Source organism: Podarcis muralis, chromosome 1, assembly GCF_964188315.1.
Source record: "Podarcis muralis chromosome 1, rPodMur119.hap1.1, whole genome shotgun sequence".
NCBI lineage: Eukaryota > Metazoa > Chordata > Lepidosauria > Squamata > Lacertidae > Podarcis > Podarcis muralis.
The window spans coordinates 23257418-23279229 of NC_135655.1; the positions used below are offsets into that span (position 1 = coordinate 23257418).

Sequence of the window (21812 nt, forward strand, 5' to 3'; positions counted from 1 at the left end):
TTAACTGTGCCTGACTTTGATATAAAATGCCCCACTCAGCTGCTAAGAGTCAGGCACTTGTGAAGCTGTTAAAAATACTCAAACCCATTGAAATCATTGTGGACTTCAGTTCATTTCAATGGCTCTACTCTGAGTATTGCTAACGGTGGATATCGCCTAGTAACTTAAACTTAACTACCCAGTGAATTTCACGGCTGTAGCATCTCTAAGCCTTCCTATTGCTGGTTGCATTGTCTGATTGTTGAACTAATCAACTATTAGCCATCAATAGGAACCCAATCCAACTCCTCTCCTCTGCGCACACAAACGTCCCTCCCATAAACACAGCTCTACTCTCATAGCAACTTCTGAGTAGAAGAAGGAGGGTCAGCCAAAGTGGACAGACAGGGAGGAGCGGATGTGGTAGGGGACTGAACTAGATTAAAAACTCAGAAATTATAAGCTATTAGTCATAAAGTTGCTCAATACATTTGAATATCAGACATACAAAGAACTGCAAGCAAAGAATCCATATTTCATGTTCCCAAATACCATTTCAGCACAGACGAGGAGAGGAGACAGCAATTTAATGGGGGAATGTCTTATATTATAATGGTCCTTCTCCAAAGTTGGGCAAGTGGGTATCTGCTCTGGAGGTTTTCCCAACCCCCTGGTGCAGATTTTCAGGAGCTGCATGTGGAAGGAGAGATGGGGAAGTGTGTTGCATCAGGAGAACTGCAACGTTTGTGGAGGGAACCCAGCAGTTTACACATAGTAATACACAAATTATAAGCTATTAGTCATAACATTAGGACCTCTTTCTACTCCTCTGACACATTGCATAGGTCTGGGGTTATTATAAGCTCCCTCCCCACTCCTGATCTCACCCACTACAAGTCTCTCCAACTGTCCAGCAAAGCGGGAGGAGCGAGGAGCAATCCATCCATCCTCTTGGCCTTACAAGTAAGATGGGTTTAAGGTGAAGAAAATCGTAATTTGTGAATTTAAAATATATTGCTAAATGGGGGCCAATTTTGTGGTCTGAAGCAAATATTGATAAGAAGTTAGTATTTTAATAGCCACATTTTTCTCCCTGTAAATTGTAGCATGTTTTAGATGAAGCTTTTTCCTTTTCTCTCCCTGCCATTTTTTTTTGTACCGTCGTACAACTGTTTCCCCCCTTGATTGTATTAACAACCTTATCAATAGAAACAGCAGTTGGCAAGCTTTCTGGTTATTAAATTAAGGTCTGTGTGTACTGTCTGTGAATAAAAAAAGGCAAAACAATATTCCCATGTTATTTAAAGGTGATGATATAAATATTTTAAATAAATGACTGGAATGCAAAAGAGATATTGCAGAATTACAAAATGTGTACAAATGCATAACCAGAATTCTGAAGGGGGTAGAAGTCCCTGCTGGGGAAAGACTTAACACATTTGATCCTTGGGTATGAGCTGGAGGTATATGAGGCCAGTAGCTTTCTGAAGCTAAGCAGCTCTGTGTCTGGATAGGTGAATGACTCTGTGGGAACCACATGTTAGGTGTCATAGAATGATTTGGAGAGTTGGAAGGGACCACAAAAATAATCTAGTCCAGCCCCCTGCAATGCAGGAATATTTCACCCAATGTTGGGCTTGAACCCACAACCCTGAGCTGAAGAGTCAGATGCCCTACCCACTAAGCTATCCCTCAGGTCATGACAGAAGAAAGGAAGGGTAGAAATGTAAAGGGGGCAGGATTTGGGCTTTTAATAACTATGATTAAGAAAAAAGAACACTAATACCCAGTGAAACGCCTATAAAGTTGCACCCATGGTGTAGAGAACAGTGAATGTAGATAACTTCTGCCCCTCTCCGAGAAAACTGGAACTCTGTGCCATTAAATCGGAAGCATTTCCTCACATAACACACAATTTATGGAAGATGTGTAAAAAGATTGGGCACATTAATGGGGGATATGGTCTCCCCACACATGTCAGTTGTGTCCTTGGTTAGAGCTTCAGCTTCAGAGGCAGCCTGCCACTGTCAACCAGATGCCAGGGAGGAACAGCGAGAAAGGCCTCACGTCTCGCCTGCAGGCTTCCCAGGGGCACGTTGGCCCCTGTGAGAAAGAGGAAGCTGAACTCAATGGGCCTTCAGTATGATCCCGTGAGAGCTCCTCTTGTGCTCTCCATAATGACAAGAACGGATAATTATTGTTGCCTCTGCTTTATATACGGTACATTATAAAATGAATTTATTTTTTTAAAAAACTACACCAAAAGAAGACACCAAAAATCTCAATGACAAGAGCAGCAGCTAAGCTGCTCCTCCTCCTCCGTTTCAGTCTCACTGACAGCTTAGCTCTGAGCTGGGAAGAGGTGAGTCAGACAAGAGCTGCAGTCCAAGCAAGAGAGGCAGAAGCTCCGTGCTGCTGCTCAGGCAGTGAACTTTCACAACTCCCCCTGACAAGAGGGTCCTTTCCTACAGGTGAGCCTTGCCTCTCTTTATGTTAATAAGTAGCTATGAAAATGGGTCAGCAGGAAACCTAGGCAGTATACCTTGTTCTTGTCAATTTATTAAGCCTGTGCACACTTACCTGGGAGTAAGCCACGCTGGAAACTATTGGAACATCCTTCTGGATAGACATGTGTAGGGTTGTGCTTTAATGCTCTTATATCTGAAAACTTTTTTTAAGGGTTGGGGAAGCGGAGCATCTAAATAGCTGTTCCTGACATTTTAAAGGAAAGAAGTGGCTGTGGTTAAGAGTTATCTGAAATAAATAAGCTGGTTTGTGACATTCGGTGAGGATGAATAAAGTACTTAAATAGGTTGTAAGAAAAGTTGTAACTGGTTTTCTTATCTTGATCTGGTTGTAGCATGTTAATTTACCTGGGATATGGCTCAGTGGGACTTATTTACAAGTAGATATGCATAGGATTGTATTGTAAAAAACTCATTTAGAAGATGAATGTGTATGTACGAACTTCAAAAGAGCACTTGCTATCAATGTTACCTGCTGTTTTATATCCTGAGGAAAAGACAAGTTTGCTAACTAACTCCAGGATAGTGACTAAACCGCTTTATTGGAAATAGGCTCTAAAACATTAGGCATGCAAAAAGCCTTAAAGAAATATAGTTTTTCATCTGCTCCCAGGTCTTGTCTCTAGAGCTCCCCAGCTTTCTGTAAAACCAGGACTAGAATTCTAGTGAACTGGAACACATAAAACACAGACCAGACAGATTCCTTAACTTTATGGCAGACAGGGGTGCCAAACTGCTTTGAAAAATCAGGAACTGAGAAATATGCACAACACCCCATCTTTTGGGGATAGCTGTCTGGGCCTGTGAACTGGTGTGCCTTACTCCCCAAGGTGTCAGTTCCCAATTCCACCACCATTCTTCCCATTGTCGGTCACTTAAGGAGTATGGAAAGAGAGCTGTAACGGGGAAAACCTTGAAGAAACCGCTCCCCTCAAATAAACAAGAGCAGGGGCAGCAAAATTAATTTTTGCCTAAGGCAGCAATTATAGCCCTGACTTCAGTCATTCCTTCCACCCAGCATAGTATTATTGGTCTATGGAGCTGGTGCCATATCTCAAAACACATAGACTCATCACCAGAGAAGCCATTTTTAATTTTTTGGCCACAAGTTAATCCCGAGAAACCTTGAGATTGGGTGTTGGTTTCTCTATTTCGAGCAGCAGCACAATTTTTATTTGCTGCTCATTTTAAACTCGTGCTTTGTCGCCTTCAGCATTGCCATGGCTGGCCCAATATGTGCTCAAGTCTCTGAGCCATATTTGTGGGATTTCACTGCATGGGAAACACCCTTCCCCACACACCTTACCAAACCTCTTTCCCCTTTCCAGTCAGACTCCTCTTTCAGTCCAATTTCCACCACAACACCCTCAAGGAGAGACTTGGAGGCGTTTATTTATTTGCCCTTTGTTCCATCAAGCCGGGAATAGACCTTGGCCAGCTCAATACTATAAGCTTTGCTTGTTGTCTCCCCGGTTCAAAATTACTATTGTTTCCCTCTCCTTTAGCTCCCGTCCAAGGGCTGTTCCAGATGTGACACATTTCCTCAAGGAAAAAATAATTGCGTGTCAGAAATAGTGTACAAACAGCCCGTGGGCCTAATTGCGTGAGAAGATTTTTTGCCCTTCTATTTTTGCCACACTTAGGTATACTGTGGGGACCAGGCAACAGGAAACTGTGGCCTCTCAAGTAAATGTGTTTGCAGCAGGATGTATGTGAGATGCACGTATGTCAGGTTACATGAGCTCGCTTTGGGGTGGGGGGCAGGGGGAGAAGCAGCATCAGTGACAGACTCCTTCCATGACTTACATGCATGTGTGTAGGGGAGCCTCGGGTACACAGCTGTATGTACAGAGGGTTCTCTGGGACTCCAGTTCCCATCGGCATGGATGATGGTCAGGGATGATGGGCCCCACAATCCAACAATAGAGAGTCACAGGTTTCCCAGCTCTGCGCTAGCTTTCTTCAACCTTCAGTCTCCAGATAGTCTTGGATTGCAAACCTCCATCTTCCTCAGCCTGCAAGGGCAATGGTCAGAGACGATGGAAACTGGCGTCTAAAAACATTTGAGAACCCAGGCTGTTGTGTGTAATTGGGAACCCTTTATCTGCTGGGGTCTCAGTCGTTTGTAGGGAGTCCTCTCTGCATACAACTTTACAAGCAGGGGCCTGCTCCTGCTCCTGTTTCAATAAGTGGAGGACAAGTCCAGCATCACAATGTCTACTGTTCTTGCCACTACATCGCCCCAATGCGCAATCATTTCATACAGGAGTTAAGTGAAGAGTTTTGTCACCTCAGGAGGCAATATTTGCTTTCTAGGAGCAGCATGGGAAGAGCTCCTGGTGGCGGTTTGGATATTAATGTATTTGGTAAGGTAGCTGACTAACACGAGTCTCTAGGCCTCAGTTGTGTTTTTTTATTAAAATAAACAGTTGAGTTCCATCCGTAAGTAGCAGTGTCTGTATTTACTAAGAGTCTGAGGACCCTTCTGGCTGTTGTACAGAAGCCGTAAGGGCTATTAGCTCCTTCATTAGTGTGGGCGAGACATCAGGTTAAAACTCTGCTGCTGCAGAGGGATTTTGGAATAAAAGACTATCAGCTGTGCATATTCCCTAGCTGATTCTTACCGTAGTGACTACTGCTAATGGGTTTTGCAGTATTGTTCGGTGTGCTGCATTTTTAAAACTGTATTGTTTTGGTATTAAGTCACCTTGTGGAAAGGTGTGGTATTCGTATCCTTAAAAAAAAAAAACCATCTACAGGTGTTTTACATGCCTTCTTGATGGCCATCTTCAAATATCTGAAGGGCTGTCACATGGAGGAGAATTTTCTTCTGCTCTGGAGGGTAGGACTCAAACCAATGGCTTCAAGTTGCAAGAAAGGAGATTCTGACGAAACATTCGGAAAAACCTTCTGACTGTAAGAGCTGTTCAGCAGTGGAACAGACTTCCACGAGAGGTGGTGGACTCTCCTTCCTTGAAGGTTTTTAGCCAGAGGTTGGATGTCCATCTGTCATGGATTTATTAGCTGAGATTCCTGCATTGCAGGAGGTCAGACCCTTTGGGTCCCTTCCAACTCTAAGATTCTGTGATTCTGCTACACAAAAGTGCTTTTATGTATAAAATCTGAAATTTTATATTGTCTGCTGAATTAGAGGCAATAGATAGGGAAGGTCCCATGGGCTGTACTGAGGAATTTTGTTCTTCTTATGAATACTGGAACAGTTTAAGCATTTAAAAAAATACATTAAATTAAAATAGAAGAGAAGAAGAAGAGTTTGGATTTGATATCCCACCTTTCACTCCCTTTTAAGGAGTCTCAAAGCGGCTAACATTCTCCTTTCCCTTCCTCCCCCACAACAAACACTCTGTGAGGTGAGTGGGGCTGAGAGACTTCAGAGAAGTGTGACTAGCCCAGGGTCAACCAGCACAGTGGCGTAGCGTGGGGGGTGCAGGGGGGGCCGGCCGCACCGGGCGCAACATCTGGGGTTAGGGCAAATCCACAGGTTAGGGGGCGCAAATCCATGGGTTAGGGGGCGCAAATCCATGGGTTAGGGGGCGCAAATTACTTGCCTTGCCCCGGGTGCTGACAACCCACGCTACGCCACTGAACCAGCAACTGCATGTGGAGGAGCGGAGACGCGAACCCGGGTCCCCAGATTACGAGACTACCGCTCTTAACCACTACACCACACTGGCTCTCACAAAATAAATCTAAAGATACTACTTTTGATGGGCCAAACTGACCAGCCAAGTACTCTCTTTCCCCTCCAACCACAGAGAGCTTGAGCCAGATATCTGGTGCAGAGTCCTACCTAAAAATGCCTGGAGGAGAAATACTACTGCCGTAGTGTTAGACCACCCTTGGATCAAATGGTACACCAAGCAGGCATGTCTTTGGTCCTCCTCAGTCTGATCACTTTTTGAATAACTTGATTTTTAAAAATTGCATCCTGAGCCCGTTTCATTATCTTTGCACAATTTGTGGGCATGATTTTACGCTTTCATCTAAGACAATAAATTTGAACACCTATGAATATGATTGCAATCAGTGTTGCACTATTCCCCATTAAATCAGAATCAGAACAGTTTCAAAAAGGATGCCGTGCTGGCCACATACAAGTCAAGATGAACTATTTGCATTACAGGTTTCAGCTGTTGAATGGACTGTTGAGTAGATAATCTGTGATAGGAACCCCAAGGCCAGCACTAGGCTGCCTAAGCCTAAATCCAGCCCAGCTAGGAGGAATGGCAAGTTCAGAAAAAAGTGTCCTCAAGATGGCTAGAGCTCTGGGTCTGTACATAGATGGAGTCAGTTATCTCTTGTGAGAACCTATACAGCCAAGAATGGGAGTTACAATGCAGGCCTAGATTTCCATTATTGGCTATGTACTGCCGCAGCTTAGCTTTCTCAACACAATCCCAGACACATCCTTTCAATTGCCCAGACACATCTCCAATTAGTGACTAAAAATATGTTGCAACGTTAGAATACAAATGTGAATGTTTTTATGAGCAGCAGACACCAACCTTTTCCGATCCAAAACCTATCCTTATTTCAAACTGCAACACTGGAACCATTAAACAAACAAACAAACAAAAAAACCCCACAAAAAATACCATCTCTCTGGGTTGTTGTTTTTTACTTTAGGTTACTGTACGTGATGGAAGTGCAGGTTCCTTTTTCCGTAATAGTGGCAAAGAAAAATAAATTTTAGTCAGTGGAACTTGGCATGAAGGGTCAAAGCAGGACCTATTAAGATATTTTCTTCAGAACTATTAAGAAACACACACAAAATTGCCAATTTTTAACATGGGTCTAGGAGGGCAACACAGGGAATTATAGGCCAGTTGCCTTAATTATAGAAAAAATGGTGGAAAACATTATTACATATAAACCCAGCACCCTCATACCTAGTATTGCTCAGAAATTCTAAGAAACCAAAACATCAGTGCAGTTTGAAACCAGCAGTTAAAATCAACGCTTAATCTCAGGAACCAGCATGCAAAATTTGGTTACGATCTCTTAAGAGGTGTCTGAATGCATAAAAAACAGACAAGCAGCTTTCCAGAATTTATAGTAAATTATTAAATGTGCAAGTCTTACTGAAGAAGAATCAACATGGCTTCCGCGAAGGTAGGTTCTGTCTTGCCAGCCTATTAGAGTTCTTGGACTGTGTCAATAACCATGTGGAGAGAGGGGTGATCTGATAGACCAGTAATGAGAAACCTGTGCCCTTCCAGATGTTGTTGGACTCTGCATGGCCAGTGGTCAGCAACTTCTAGAGGACCAAAGGTTCCCCCATCCCTGTAGTAGCAGACATTGTGTACTTAGACTTCCAAAAAGCTTTGGACAAAATCTCTCATCAAAAGCTCCAGCAAACCTAGCGCAGTCCAGGTGAGGTCACAGCTGGTACATCATATGCCTATATTGACAGAAGTAGTCAGGGTAGTGACAGCTTTCAAGTTGAGACTGAAGATTAAAGGGTCACATCCTGATAATACAGACATGATGCATGATCCAACTCAACTCAAACTGAGGAGCACAGAATGAGGATAAATTACCTGTTGATATGAAATGAAAGTTGGTCACCTTATGATTTCCCTTCCTCGCAGTATTTTCATTTTTACCCCCTTATTCTATTCAAAACAAACCATGCCCACCATTCTGTGTACTTTCATGTAACTCTTCGGCTATTTAGCAGTTGTTATGAATGGAAGCCCAGTCAACTGTTTCAGTAGCCTTTTATATCTGAATTTGCTCTTCTCTGGAAATGCTGCCTCCAATAGTTCTGTATGTCTGTTGTGGGTGTTGTGATGTACTTTTAGGTTTCCTGCTGCCCTTCGTCTGAGCTTTGCTAACTGCCATTTTGCAACAGACCCTTAAAGCTGAATCAGACAGGCTAGGACCAGTCAGGAAAATAATTAGTCATCTACGTTTGTTCTTTTAAGGAACAAACGTCGGGTGACACAAGGCCGGCACAAGCATGCTTGTGTCAGAAGTATACCTAAATATCTCATTAAAAATGTAACAGAACTCTGAGACATTTTGCTGCTGTCCAGCAACTCAAAGCGTGGCTGCTGTCTGTGCCTTGTCCTATCCAGGGCAACGCAATGGCAGTCTTCCAAAGTCCTCTGTCCCCAATGTGGCTCTGGAAAGTGGTTAGCTGTATCAAAAGAGGTTGCTGCAAGGTTTACAGGCTGTGCTGTTGGAGATCATGTCCTGCTTCTTATGAGAGGCCAGATAATCAAATGCCTTTTAGAAAGAAGGGGGGGGGGAAAGATGAGCAGGAGTGTAACACAGAGATGTACAAAATTAAGCATGGTGTAGAGAAAGTGGATTGAGAGATGTTTTACCCCTCTCACAGTGCTAGAACCTGGGGGTTGTCCAATGGGCGGCTTCCAACATGCAAAAACATAATAAAACATTAAATATTAAAAAAACTTCCCTATACAGGACTGCCTTCAGATGTCTTGCAAAGGTTGTATAGTTATTTATCTCCTTGGCTTGGGGGTCGCATAACACCATACCCTCCAACATTTCTCCGATGAAAATAGAGATGTCCCTTCCAACATTTCTCTGATGAAAATAAGGGGACGTTCTAAGGAAAAGCGGAACATTCCAGGATCAAATCAGAAACCAGGACTTCTGTAATTCTGGGACTGTCTCTGGAAAATAGGGACACTTGGAGGGTCTGGACATGTCCATATTTAGGGCACCATATCTAATTCTGATTGACCTGTATCAGAACAGTTACCTTAGAGCTGGGAAAGGTAAGCCAAAGGACGATTAATTCCCAACATATATTTGGATGGTAAAGTTCATCTTAGGTGACAGTGTTCAAAATGTCTGGATTCAGCAGCACCTTTTCAGACTAACTGACTTTTAATACAGCATCAATGTTCCTAAGTTACACCCTGAGGAGCAATTTCCTTTTGGTGAAAGGCTTCTGTATGTGAGGCTTTTATCAGGAGGGAAAAATGATCTTCATCATTGGATGTTTATGAACATAATCTCTTTTCTCGGATGATTTACCGTAGCGCTTGTGCAGGTTAACTGAGCTGCTGATAATTGGGAAGGAGGAAGAACCACATCCTACCAGATGAAAAATCAAGCAGATTTTTTGAATTTCTTAAGCTCTTTAATGACGTTAATCTTACGTTCTTATCTGATTTGGGGGAGGCAGTGTACCTCTTTGAGACATTAAATCTTAAACCCAGAGGAGATTGCTTGTGTTTGTACATTCTTGATTCTAAAATACTGCTCTAGCAAAGTTACCGGGTTGTGTGGCATAGTATGCGTATGCTTTCGATGGCCTCAGAGAAAAGAGACTAAAAGCAGCAATGGGAACAAGAATGGAGGAGCTTATGTGGGCAAACAATGTGGGCAGGGAGGTTGCAGGGTTGCTTCCAACTGCTGGGCATTTGAAAGACCTTTTGTTGCTTATTTCATTTATGCCACGGAATGAACACACACACACACACACACACACACACACACACACCAGGGGAGCAAACCAGAGATATTTCCAAATTATGCAGACTTTCTATAGAGATATAATTGCCACTCCCAGCTCAAGCTCTGAGATGTTTAAAGGATGACTCACAGACCCAGCCAGCTGGCAGGTGTCAGTGCTGAAGGCCCCTGGTACCTAACGAGATGCCAAGTGCTGGAGGTCTTCGATGATCAATGTGGTAGACTACACCCCTCTTTCCTGCCTAAGTACTTCTCTTCTGACCTGGCAGTAATAGAAGCAGCGGAGTGGGAGGAGAGAACCTTTTGGTCCATTTCTTCCATGACTGCCAATCTAGGGAGGTCAGTTGTGGCAAAGACTAAGTAGGCTGCTAAGTAGACGAATCATGCTCCCTCCTCTAACCTGGAATAGGAGGCAAATATTTACAAGGGGAAGCAGAGATGGCATCCAGCTTACCTGTCCCTCCCCAGAGTCCAAATTACTTGCTTTTCCCTCTCAAATCCCACACACACCCATGAACCAAGTAACTAGGCATGTGTGAGGTTGGGATAACCCTGAGAATTTTCACACAAATACACCCAAGACCATAGCTGTCAACATTCCCCCTTTTTTAAGGGAAATTCCCTTATTCCGAATAGGATTCCACGCAAGAAAAGGGAAAAGTTGACAGCTGTGCCCAAGACCCGAACAGTCAAATGTTATGATATTTATTAAGAATGGGTTTTTTTTAAAAAAGGGGGGGAGGAAAGACGGAAGAGAACAAACGGAAGAGGTAGAAAGTAGCTTCTAGAAAATAACAAAAACAACCTTTTAGTTCAAGTTTCTGCTAATATAGCTGCTTTGCAAACAGGTTTCTGGACTGCTGTTTTCTCCCACCCAATTATTGTTTAATATCTCTCGCTTCCTATTGCATAACCTCTTCTTAAGTAAAGCCCCATCTGAACTAAGAGGGTTTATTGTCTTTCTTTGCCTGAGACCCAATACCAATTTCATACCACCAACAGCTGACTACTTAGCATCAAAGGTAAAAATGCCATTTCCACCAATAAACAAAGTGTGTGGCCTTCGGGAAGCCACTTGGAACAGTTTCAGTTCCTCCTCTGTAAAATGGGGAAAATAGCAACATGCGCTTCCGAAGTTGTTGTGTGAGCAAACACAGTCACAATTGTGTCAAACACTGAGAGCTAAAATACATACCTCTTACGCAGCTGCAATCTTGGTCTTGTTTGTTTAGGCAGAATTGGCGGGCAGCATTCACTTAAAGAGCTTTTTCTGGTTTTGTTTGCTAGCTATATTTGGACTTAATCCATGGTTCACATTACAAATTGCCAGCAGTATTACATCTGTTGGTGCAGAATTGAACTGAGAGGAAATGATTTGGTTAAACACAATAGCATCTGGATCTGGAGGAAACAGACTAAAGGGAACTCCCATTAAATACTTCGTTTTCACAGGACACGATAAAAATGGACTCAAATTATTTCCATTTGACTGTAGGCAGGTTGCCTAATGACCAGTCTTCTTTTCTGCAGGTAATTTTCCTTTGGCTACCTCCCAGAGCAGATCAGATCAGAAGAATATTTATTTGCATCAGCCGCTAGCCATAGCAATAAAATAAAATACAATGTACTGAAGATAGAGGTAAAAATATCCTGGAGGTTTACATCAATAATCAAATAATGGATCTTATTCTAATTGCCCCTGCTATTTTTTCTACAGTTTTTGCTGTCTCCTGGTTATCTTGAGCTACCTCCCATATTAGCCAGTGTATTGTAGCTTCTTCTTTAAAACAGTACATGGATCCTTCCAGAATACCTCAGGAGCTCTTCTCAAGATGGCATCATAACAAAATAGGGGCCTTCACATTTAGGCACCTTGGAAGTGCTGGGTCACACAAGTGGCACCACCAAACGGATCTAACATGATTGAGAGTCTGGGCTCTGCACTGTCAACATCCATAAACAAAACTGCACACCCAAAAACATTTCAATATGCTTTTAGTTGTTGGTGGTGGTCTGCAGTTCTAAGACTGTCTCAAGGCAAATCTAAAAAAATGTAGTATAAACACTGACAACTGGGAAACACTGGCCTGTGAGCGCTCCAGTTGGAGAACAGCCTTTACCAAAGGTGTCATGGGCTTTGAAGACACTCAAATTCAGGATGCAAGGGAGAAACATGCTAGGAGGAAGGCACAGTTGGCAAATCCACACCATGATCAACTTCCGCCCCGAAACCAATGTCCCCACTGTGGAAGGACGTGTGGATCCAAAATTGGCCTCCACAGTCACTTACGGACTCATTGTTAAAACCGTGTTTATGGAAGACAATCTTACTCGGCTACGAGTGATCGCCAAAGAAGAAGCAATTCTAACATTCTTACTCCTACTGTGTTTTTGTCACCCTGGTGTGGACCGGGATGCAATGCTGCTGTCTTATTTTATTTTAAAAAGACTCAAATATATACATAGAAGTTGTAAGGTGGAAATGAAGGAATAACATGTTTGTGTGATTTTTGCGTTAAAACTTTTGATCCTGTTGAAGATCCAAACACGATGTAAGATAAATGCATTTTTAAAAATCCTGCAGCAATGGATTTAGTTGCTGCTTACTCTTACCTTTCTGTCTCAATATACAAAAAAAGACCTTCCTAATCTTACACAATTTGTGAAGTTTTGCAACCCTTTGGTTGTGCATTATTTAAGCTGCTTAGCCTTAAATGAATTTGATGTGAGGGAACTTGTTGACGATTATCTCTTTGCTGAGGTGGTTCAGTGCTTGTTGGCATGCGCCCAGTTCTCTTTTTAGTTGGTTTCCTGTTTAGCATTGGTTATTTAATTGCATGTTCGGAGCACAACATCCAGCCTTTGAAGCTGTGCCTAGTAACGTTCAGGTTCAGGGTTTATTGTTTTCTAAAAGAAAACTTAATTTTCTTTGGATTTTAAAGATTTGTTAATTCTCATGGGGGTGTGTGTGTGTGTGTGTGTGTGTGTGTGTGTGTGTGTGGAAATAAACACTAAAAAAAAATAGGAAGATTTATACTATAGTCAATAGTATCTATGATGTCATATTTCTGGTCCTGACTCCTTGTACAGTATATCTTATCTGACAGTGACAGGTCGAGAGCTATTTTGCATGGCAAAATGAGGACTCTTTAAAGTGCAGCGCCAACCAGAACACATACTGCCTATCCAATAGGAGAGCAAGCTTTTACTACAGTTGCACTAAATATTATCCAAGTTCAATATTTGTTTGTAGAGTAGCAATTTTAATGCAAGCAAGTCAGTCATGGGGTGGGTGTGTGTGGAGACACTCATATAATATGCTGCATTCTCTGTGTCACTTTCTTCTTCTTTGTCCTCACTGCCATTTGCTTCATTTGCCATGTAATTCTTTGGTGATCCTCATTATTTTGTTTTAGCTGTATTCGCAAACTGTCCATTCAACACAGTTCATAACAGTAGGGAAAGATTGGAAACAGGAAATATGAATGGAGTCGCAGTGCGGTATTGTTGGGCTATACCCCAAGTCTGCTTTATACATTCTGAGAAGTTGCCTGCAAAAATACTGCCCTACCATTCACAGTCAGAATTGTCATATAAATAGTATGATACCTGGAAAAGGAAGCTGAACAGACAAGGGAAATTCCAAGTGCAAACAGTTCAGTCTCTTAGTAGATGTAATGAGTAATATAACATTTTGGGGGGATGACTAATTAGCCTCTTGTTTATGTTTCATTTAATCATTGCAGTAGTATTTAAAGTCATCGTTTTCAGATTAGTTTAATGAAACACACACAGTTATGTAATTATTTTGAATTATGTTGGGGTCAATTTCACCGCCAAAGGATGTAGTTCCTATTCATGGAAGCCACCATGAAACTTAGAATTTTTTCTCTCTTTAGGAAACTGGAACCTGGAACAGGGAAAGCAGAGGAGGGCTCCTCCTTTCCTTCACATGCTCTGGTCTTTTTCTTTCCAGGAACAAGCCATGGCTGGCAATACTGGACACTTTGATCCCAATCAAGAAAACATTTGTCAAAGCTGTCCCATTGAAACCAATGGAACTTAGGTTCTTTGCTACTAACCTAAGTCCAACTGCTTTAAAAACGACTCACTCAGAATAACCTAAATTATAGCTATTGACTATCAATTCATCCCTTTCCATAGGTGGGAAAACCTCTACAAGTCATACCCATGACTAAAGTTGTAACATGAGAATGCTTTAAACACACTTTTTCTTCACCTTATTCACATGCAGCACTTAACCAAACCATGGCTTAGCAAGAATGAGCAAGCATGCAGGTACCTAGATTGAAAATAATGGCTATTTTGCCGGTTATGCGCTGATATGACTTGGTGTTATGGGTTCATGATTTGCCTCCCTCTAAACTTTGGTTGCAACTTGTTATTTGCTGGTAGCGAGACAAACCATGAGCCTAGGTAGTGTTCTGGGTAGTGCACCAGCAGCAGGAGAAGAGGAGGAGGAGAGTGGTTGTGATTTTTGCTCTGGGTACTTGCTGGCTTGCTTCTTCTTGCTGAGTTATAATATGGCATAGTGTTGCAGAAAAGGCCTCTCCGAAGAGTCCAGAATAGCAAGATCAGAAGTAGTGGTGAAATATACTCAGAGTCGAGAGTGGATTTCATGCTCTTTATTCAGCTTGTAGTGGTGAGGAGGAATGGAAGTTCCCCCACAATATCTGCTTTATATACATTATTTACACAATGGGCCGCACGTGATTGGCTAATTCCAGGATTCTCCTGTAGGCCAATCAGGTTGTGGATTCACTTCCACCTGGAGCTGGATTGGGTGACTCCTGTGGACCAATCATACTGCTGCATTGTTCGAGGACCAATCAGACTGCTGCATTTTGGATCCTATTCAACTCAGTACATATAAAGTGGTATATTTTAATTGCAAAAGTCAGCCATGGAATGGTGATGCCTCCCTTAATTACTCTCAGAGTAGGGACACAGGTGGTGGATAGGTACCTTTCTGGCTCAAGCCCAGAGTCATCCGCAACTGGACCTAATGGTTAGGGGTCCCTTTACCTTTACCTTTTTACTCTCAGACTCACTTTGGAATATTGTTCAAAAAGTTGGATTTGGGTCTGGATTATTTTTTGAAAGTGTACAATTTATGCCATGGATTGGTTGTGACCCTAGGAAGTCAGCGTTCTCCCATTTTGGTTCCCCACCTGAAGAAACGGGGAAAATGGTGACTTGACTCAGTTTCAGATCAGGCAGGAACATTAAGAAGCTGAAAAGCACAAGCAAAAAGTAGTATATGACTGAGAATTGCCAGTAATATTTGCCCTAATCAGGTTTCCAAAATACAGTGGTACCTCAGGTTAATTACCGTATTTCCCCCTCTATAACACGCAGATTTTGTCTCCTAAAAAGGAAGGGGAAATGTCTGTGCGTGTTATAGAGCGAATGTGTGGTCCCTGGAGCCAAAAAATCAAGCAAAAGTCAAATCGCGAGTCACGGAGAAGGGAAACCTGAAAAGAGGAAGTGGCAGCTTTCCTGCATTCTGCCTCAGGGTCTTACTGCCCACCCTTCTCTGTTTCGTTGCTGTGTTTGCTGAAACGGAACAAAGAGCAGGGAAAGCCCCTCCCCTCCAGGCAAGCAGAGTGTTGTTCTTTCTAATTCCTCTCTGTGCTCCGGTGCTGCTGGGGGAGAGGGAGAGAGAGTGGGGGAGGGAGAGGGAGAGGGGGGGAGGGAGAGAGAGGGGGGAGGGAGGGGGAGAGAGAGAGAGAGAGAGAGAGAGAGAGAGAGAGAGAGAGAGAGAGAGAGAGAGAGAGAGATGGCTGGCTTGGGGGGGAACTTTTGCCTTTCATTCCTCCCACCCGTTAAATCCCTCTCCAGCATTCTTAGCCAGCTGCTTCTCTGCACACCCCTCTCATGTCCCTTCTTTGTTTTTCCTTCGCTCCCCACTTAAAATGTGGTTACAAAGCATAGATCAACATGGATCCTCAGGATCTTTGCATTGGGTCACCCCAAATTCACCATCAGATCACATAGCATGTCCATGGCTACAGCCTGCACCAAAAAAATCACGCACCCACTGTTGCCTGGGGCTGCAATGGTGCAAAAACGTGGTTAAAAAGCATGGATCCACATGGATCCTCAGGATCTTTGCATTGGGTCACCCCAAATTCACCATCAGATCACATAGCATGTCCATGGCTACAGCCTGCACCCAAAAAAAGCACGCACCCACTGTTGCCTGGGGCTGCAATGGTGCAAAAATGTGGTTACAAAGCATGGATCCACAGGGATTCTCAGGATCTTTGCATTGGGTCACCCCAAATTCACCATCAGATCACATAGCATGTCCATGGCTACAGCCTGCACCCAAAAAAAGCACGCACCCACTGTTGCCTGGGGCTGCAATGGTGCAAAAATTTGGTTACAAAGCATGGATCCACAGGGATTCTCAGGATCTTTGCATTGGGTCACCCCAAATTCACCATCAGATCACATAGCATGTCCATGGCTACAGCCTGCACCCAAAAAATCACGCACCCACTGTTGCCTGGGGCTGCAATGGTGCAAAAACGTGGTTACAAAGCATGGATCCACAGGAATTCTCAGGATTTTTGCATTGGGTCACCCCAAATTCACCATCAGATCACATGTCTGTGGCCACAGCATGAAGCACAAAAATGATACATCCACTGTTTCATTCAGAATGTTTTTTCCCTTGTTTTCCTCCTCTAAAAACGATGTGCGTGTTATGGTCAGGTGCGTGTTATAGAGCGAAAAATACGGTACTTAATTCATTCCGGAGGTCCGTTCTTAACCTGAAACTGTTCTTAATCTGAAGCACCACTTTAGCTAATGGGGCCTCCTGCTGCTGCCGCACCACCGGAGCACGATTTCTGTTCTTATCCTGGGTTAGCGGAGTCTGTAACCTGAAGCGTCTGTAACCTGAAGCGTATATAACCCGAGGTACCACTGTACACAATGATAGTCACATGCAGCAGAAGAACAGAGCTGCGTACATTTTCCTCGCCGCTGTGCACTGATGCTCTAGGAACACTTGTCAGGGTTCACATTCATAGGGACAGCATACATGTGTTTAGCAGAATGAATGCCCTCAACCTGTGGACAGTTACTGAGGAGCTGCATGCAGTGTGATGGCAGATAATATTAAGCAAGCATGATCCCACTTCCCTCCTTCACATGGTTATTGTAGCTTATTTTTCAGTGTGCTTTAATAGGGGTGATGGTTAGGTTACAGAATGGTTATGGGGCTTACAGAGCAATCCTATGCATGTTTACTGAGAAGCAAGCCCCACTGTGCTCAGTTGACCTTTACTCCTGGGTAAATGTGCCGGTGTTTATAAATGTACTAGTCAGAACATGGTATTGTGACATGAATCTAGCAGAATATTAGAGAAGTCAGTCTGATTTGGAGGTATCCTAGTATTAGATTGTGCTTGAATATTATTCCGATGAAGATGCTGTGTAACACTCCCTTATTCTTAATGGCCATTTCCTGACACTGGAACTCTGAAAAGACTGAGCTTATCTTCCTGCTTGCCAGTGTGTTAAACAATGGATGCAGCCTCCTACAGAGAAATGGCATTGTTCAGTATTTTTGCATCCCTTTGAACCAACACATTTGCACCCAAGTTTGTTTCTACAAAGGCAGATCTAAGGATGCTACAAGCTGCCTTTTACTGGCTGAATGTTCAAAGACAGCAGTTGAATATATCAGTACTGCAATCGTTTGCCAGGAAGGTAAAGAGAGGAATTTATCCCTAACTTCAGGGGACTTCTACATCAGTGGTGGCCAGGATGCAAAGTACACAGGGATCCACAGGCTCTAGGGGCCCCGCCAAACGCTGAAATTGTATTGGATTTTCATAGAAGGGAATTTTGTTGTATAATAAAATAGGTTCTGTTTTTTCTCTCTGACATTAACTTTAATATTATAGATGCATTTATAACATATGCATTCTGAAGATATGTAGTTCATGTTTCAGTAAATTGCTTCTCATAACAGTCATTCATTGCTATCAAAAGCAGTGGCGTAGCGTGGGTTGTCAGCACCCGGGGCAAGGCAAGTAATTTGCGCCCCCTAACCCATGGATTTGCGCTCCCTAACCCGTGGATTTGCGCCCCCTAACCTGTGGATTTGCCCTAACCCCAGATGTTGCGCCCGGTGCGGCCGGCCCCCCCTGCACCCCCCACGCTACGCCACTGATCAAAAGACATCTTATTGGATGTAGGTGTATAATCAAACTAAATGGGGACTCCAAATGCATTTAGCACTGAACTAAATCTGTTGTGGAGTGTCTGCAATTAATAGAAGATATACTTTCCTGCTGTTTAATACTATTTTAGTCAAGCGTGTTGAAAGAAAGAATACCTTACTTTGGTTTCTTGATTAGTTTATTTATTATTCTTTATTATTCATGAGGGGTATTGGGGGTTATTGTTTTGTTTTTGTTTTTATATATGTTGTGGTTTTATTTTGTATTTTTATCCTGTGAATTGCCCTGAGATTGATTAATTATAATGATGATGATAACAACAATAATAATGTTAAATGAATCTGTATTTTGATCTGGGAAGATTCCAACAGATTTTTAACAGTTCTTAAAGGGGCCTCAGTACTCTAGGCATAGCTCTTCAATCAGAAAATATTTACTACCTGTAGGTAATCACAAACTGCTGCTGCTCTGTATATGCATAACTGGTAACTGCCAATACCAGTTGGATAAACTATAGTATGTGGTGGATTTAGTAACTCCCAGATGTGTAACAATTATGTATTCCTTATTTATCCCTAGTTTCAAGTTTACTTTTCCATGCTTGAAATCAAGAGAAAGCTAAAAAAGATTATTTAATGTGATAGAATTACAAATGTTTATGAACAATATTCTAGGTATTATTGGTGGTGCATTTCATTCAAAGAATGTTATTGTGCTTTGTTTCCCCCCATGCAGGTGTTCACAAGGAGTGACACTGGTATGAAGAAAATGTAGAAAGAATGAAATGACAGACGATTAAAATTATGCCTGCCTTGCTGGGGCTTACGTGGTCACTCTTTGCAGAAGATGGATAACTTTTCCGAGGACATCGCAGACAACAATAATACTTTGAATTGCACCATTGATCACACCATACACCAGACATTATCACCTGTGATCTATGTCCTTGTCTTTGTAGTAGGACTCCCAGCCAACTGTCTCTCGTTGTACTATGCCTACTTGCAGGTGAAGGTCAAGAATGAGTTGGGGATCTACCTTTGCAATTTGACCATAGCAGATCTGCTTTACATCTTCTCCCTGCCCTTTTGGCTCCAGTATGTTTTGCAGCATGACAACTGGACCTATGATGAACTCCTATGCAAGATTTGTGGCATTGTCTTGTATGAAAATATTTACATCAGTGTTGCCTTCCTCTGCTGCATCTCAATTGACCGTTACCTGGCTGTGGTGCATCCTTTTCGCTGCCATCAGTTTCGGACAGTGAAGGCTGCTGTGGTGGTGAGCATTGCCATCTGGACCAAGGAAATTCTGACCTCCTGCCTTCTTTTTACGCACGGTGAAGTGACTAAAGACTCGGAGAGCCATGTGGTGTGCTTTGAGCATTATCCCATCAAAACGTGGGAACACAACATCAATTATTACCGTTTCATGGCTGGTTTCCTATTTCCCTTTTGTCTGCTCATTTTCTCTTACTATGGCATTCTGCGAGTTGTCCGCAAGAGCCATGGAACTCAGAAGAAGAAGAAGATTCAAATTATACGTCTGGTGTTGAGCACAATTATCATTTTCTTGGTGTGCTTCGGACCATATCATGTTCTATTGCTGATCCGCAGCATCTTTGAAAACAGCTGTGAATTTGCTGCCAGCATCTTTAACTTGTACCACATCACACTTTTGTTGACTACTTTTAATTGTGTTGCAGACCCAATATTGTACTGCTTTTCAAGTGAGAGTACCTATCAGTATTTTGCAAAATTAGGAGACACTTGTTTAAAGTGCCTAAGATGTATACAGACAGAAACCAAGGAATCCTATGCAATGAGTACTCCAGAAACTGTAAAAAAAATCCGGGAGCAGGCTGAGCTGGACCCAGAGTTGTTAACTAAGTTACATGCTCGTGAAGTGGAAGAAACATCTATCAGCACTTTACCAAAGGAAGGAGTGATCTAACGTCTCTGTACATTTGCTCACTTCCCTTTTTGGAGTATAGATGTATAGGAATTATTATATCTTGCAAAGAGGGACAATAGTTCAAAAAGGCAATCAACTGTACTATGCTGATATTCTTTTTTTTTTGTAACATAGTTTTCATTCATTTTCAGCTTTAATCTGTTTTGGTTGCATTGTAAACATCAGAGCATATGATATGCAACAATTTCATAAAATTGAAACAATAAAACACTCAGATAAGCATTTCTGAATATATTAACAAAGTTGTGTCTAAGGGTATATACCAAAATTATTGCAATTATTACAGATATGATATGATGTAAAGTAACACGTATTGCTTAGATTGATGACCACAAGGTATTTTGTATCAATAACAATTAAAATTTATAGGATAGGGCAGGGAGGAGAGAAGGTGTGGGGGGAAAGTACTTAATGCACACCAGACTGGGCTGTAAACTATGGGTACCACATGCTTCATTATTTGTGTAGCCAATAAAATCATACCAGACTGCATCAAAATTGTTGTATTTCATTTTGAACCCTTGCCACTTCTAATTTTTGTGTCAGCTTTTCCATAGTTAATAACTGTAATGATTTCCATTTCCTGGCAACAGTTGTTCAGGCAGTGGTTAAATTAAGTTTTATTTGTTTCTAATTCGCAACGTATCATGACTATACAAGTTAAGAGGATCTGGGGTCATGACTTGTAATCAAATACATTTCTGTAAATACATTTCCCCAGAACCTTTCTATTTTTGGACACTCCCACCACATGTGCTATGTCCCTATAGTGGGACATCCACCCCAACACATGGGAGAACTGTTTGGTTTTATATAGGCTAGGTGTCTAGGTGTTAAGTACTAGCTGCACACAATTTTAAGGGTTCTTTCTCTGGTCATTGCCAATATGGATTTGTATGGTGCTTTTGTCCATAGTCTGTTCTGTATCAGTGGGTCTCTAAGTTATAAACAACCATTTTGGTTTCCCTATGCTGATATTCTTCATTCCACCTGGGGAATTCCTTAGTTCCTTTAAAGTCATTTAGAGCTTTACTCTAGTGCAGGCTAATTATATAAAGTGACTAATCATACATCCTATGCATATTGCTGACTCAGTCCTGTAAAATATTCTATCTGAAGACAGGACTTGTGGAAATAAATGTAATAGTGTTCTGGTATTGTTTTAAGAAATCTGAATGTAGTGAAGCATTATTTGACAGATGACCAAAGCATGATATTCAAATGATCATTTAGTTTAAGAGGTGGAATATAATATATATAGGATGTCTTGTCTATCAATCTGTGCATTAAAAAAGTTCTGAAATGGTTCATATCATTACTCTTCAATGGGGGAAATGAGCAGCTAAATCATTGCATTAATGCAGCAAGAGAAAGGCCCTTAATCCTTTTTTTTTTTTTTTGCAAACCATGAAAAAAGTTAGTATGTTGATCTGAATTAGTATAATTCATTATTCATAAAAGCATACCTGGAAGAATTCATACTGAAATCTTGTTCCATAAAGGTTACCCGTACCCACTGAGTTTCACAACTGATTGTGGACAATTAAACATATTTTAAGGACTCCCAAACAAGCTGAAGAACTGTTTGTAAATTCTGAGTCACAACTGAAATGCTACAGCTGTGGATTCCGGCTCTTAAACCATG

The 21812-nt window shown here is 42.1% G+C and overlaps 1 protein-coding gene across 1 annotated transcript; it reads left to right on the plus strand.

Annotated features, from left to right (window-relative positions):
- Positions 1–2117: 2117 nt before the first annotated feature.
- On the plus strand, positions 2118–20316 carry GPR68 (G protein-coupled receptor 68). The gene is made up of 2 exons (XM_028717678.2): positions 2118–2450; positions 18932–20316. Exon 2 carries the CDS (start codon positions 19043–19045, stop codon positions 20144–20146), a length of 1104 nt encoding a protein of 367 aa, XP_028573511.2. The 5' UTR covers positions 2118–2450; positions 18932–19042; the 3' UTR covers positions 20147–20316.
- The last annotated feature ends 1496 nt before the right edge of the window (positions 20317–21812 follow it).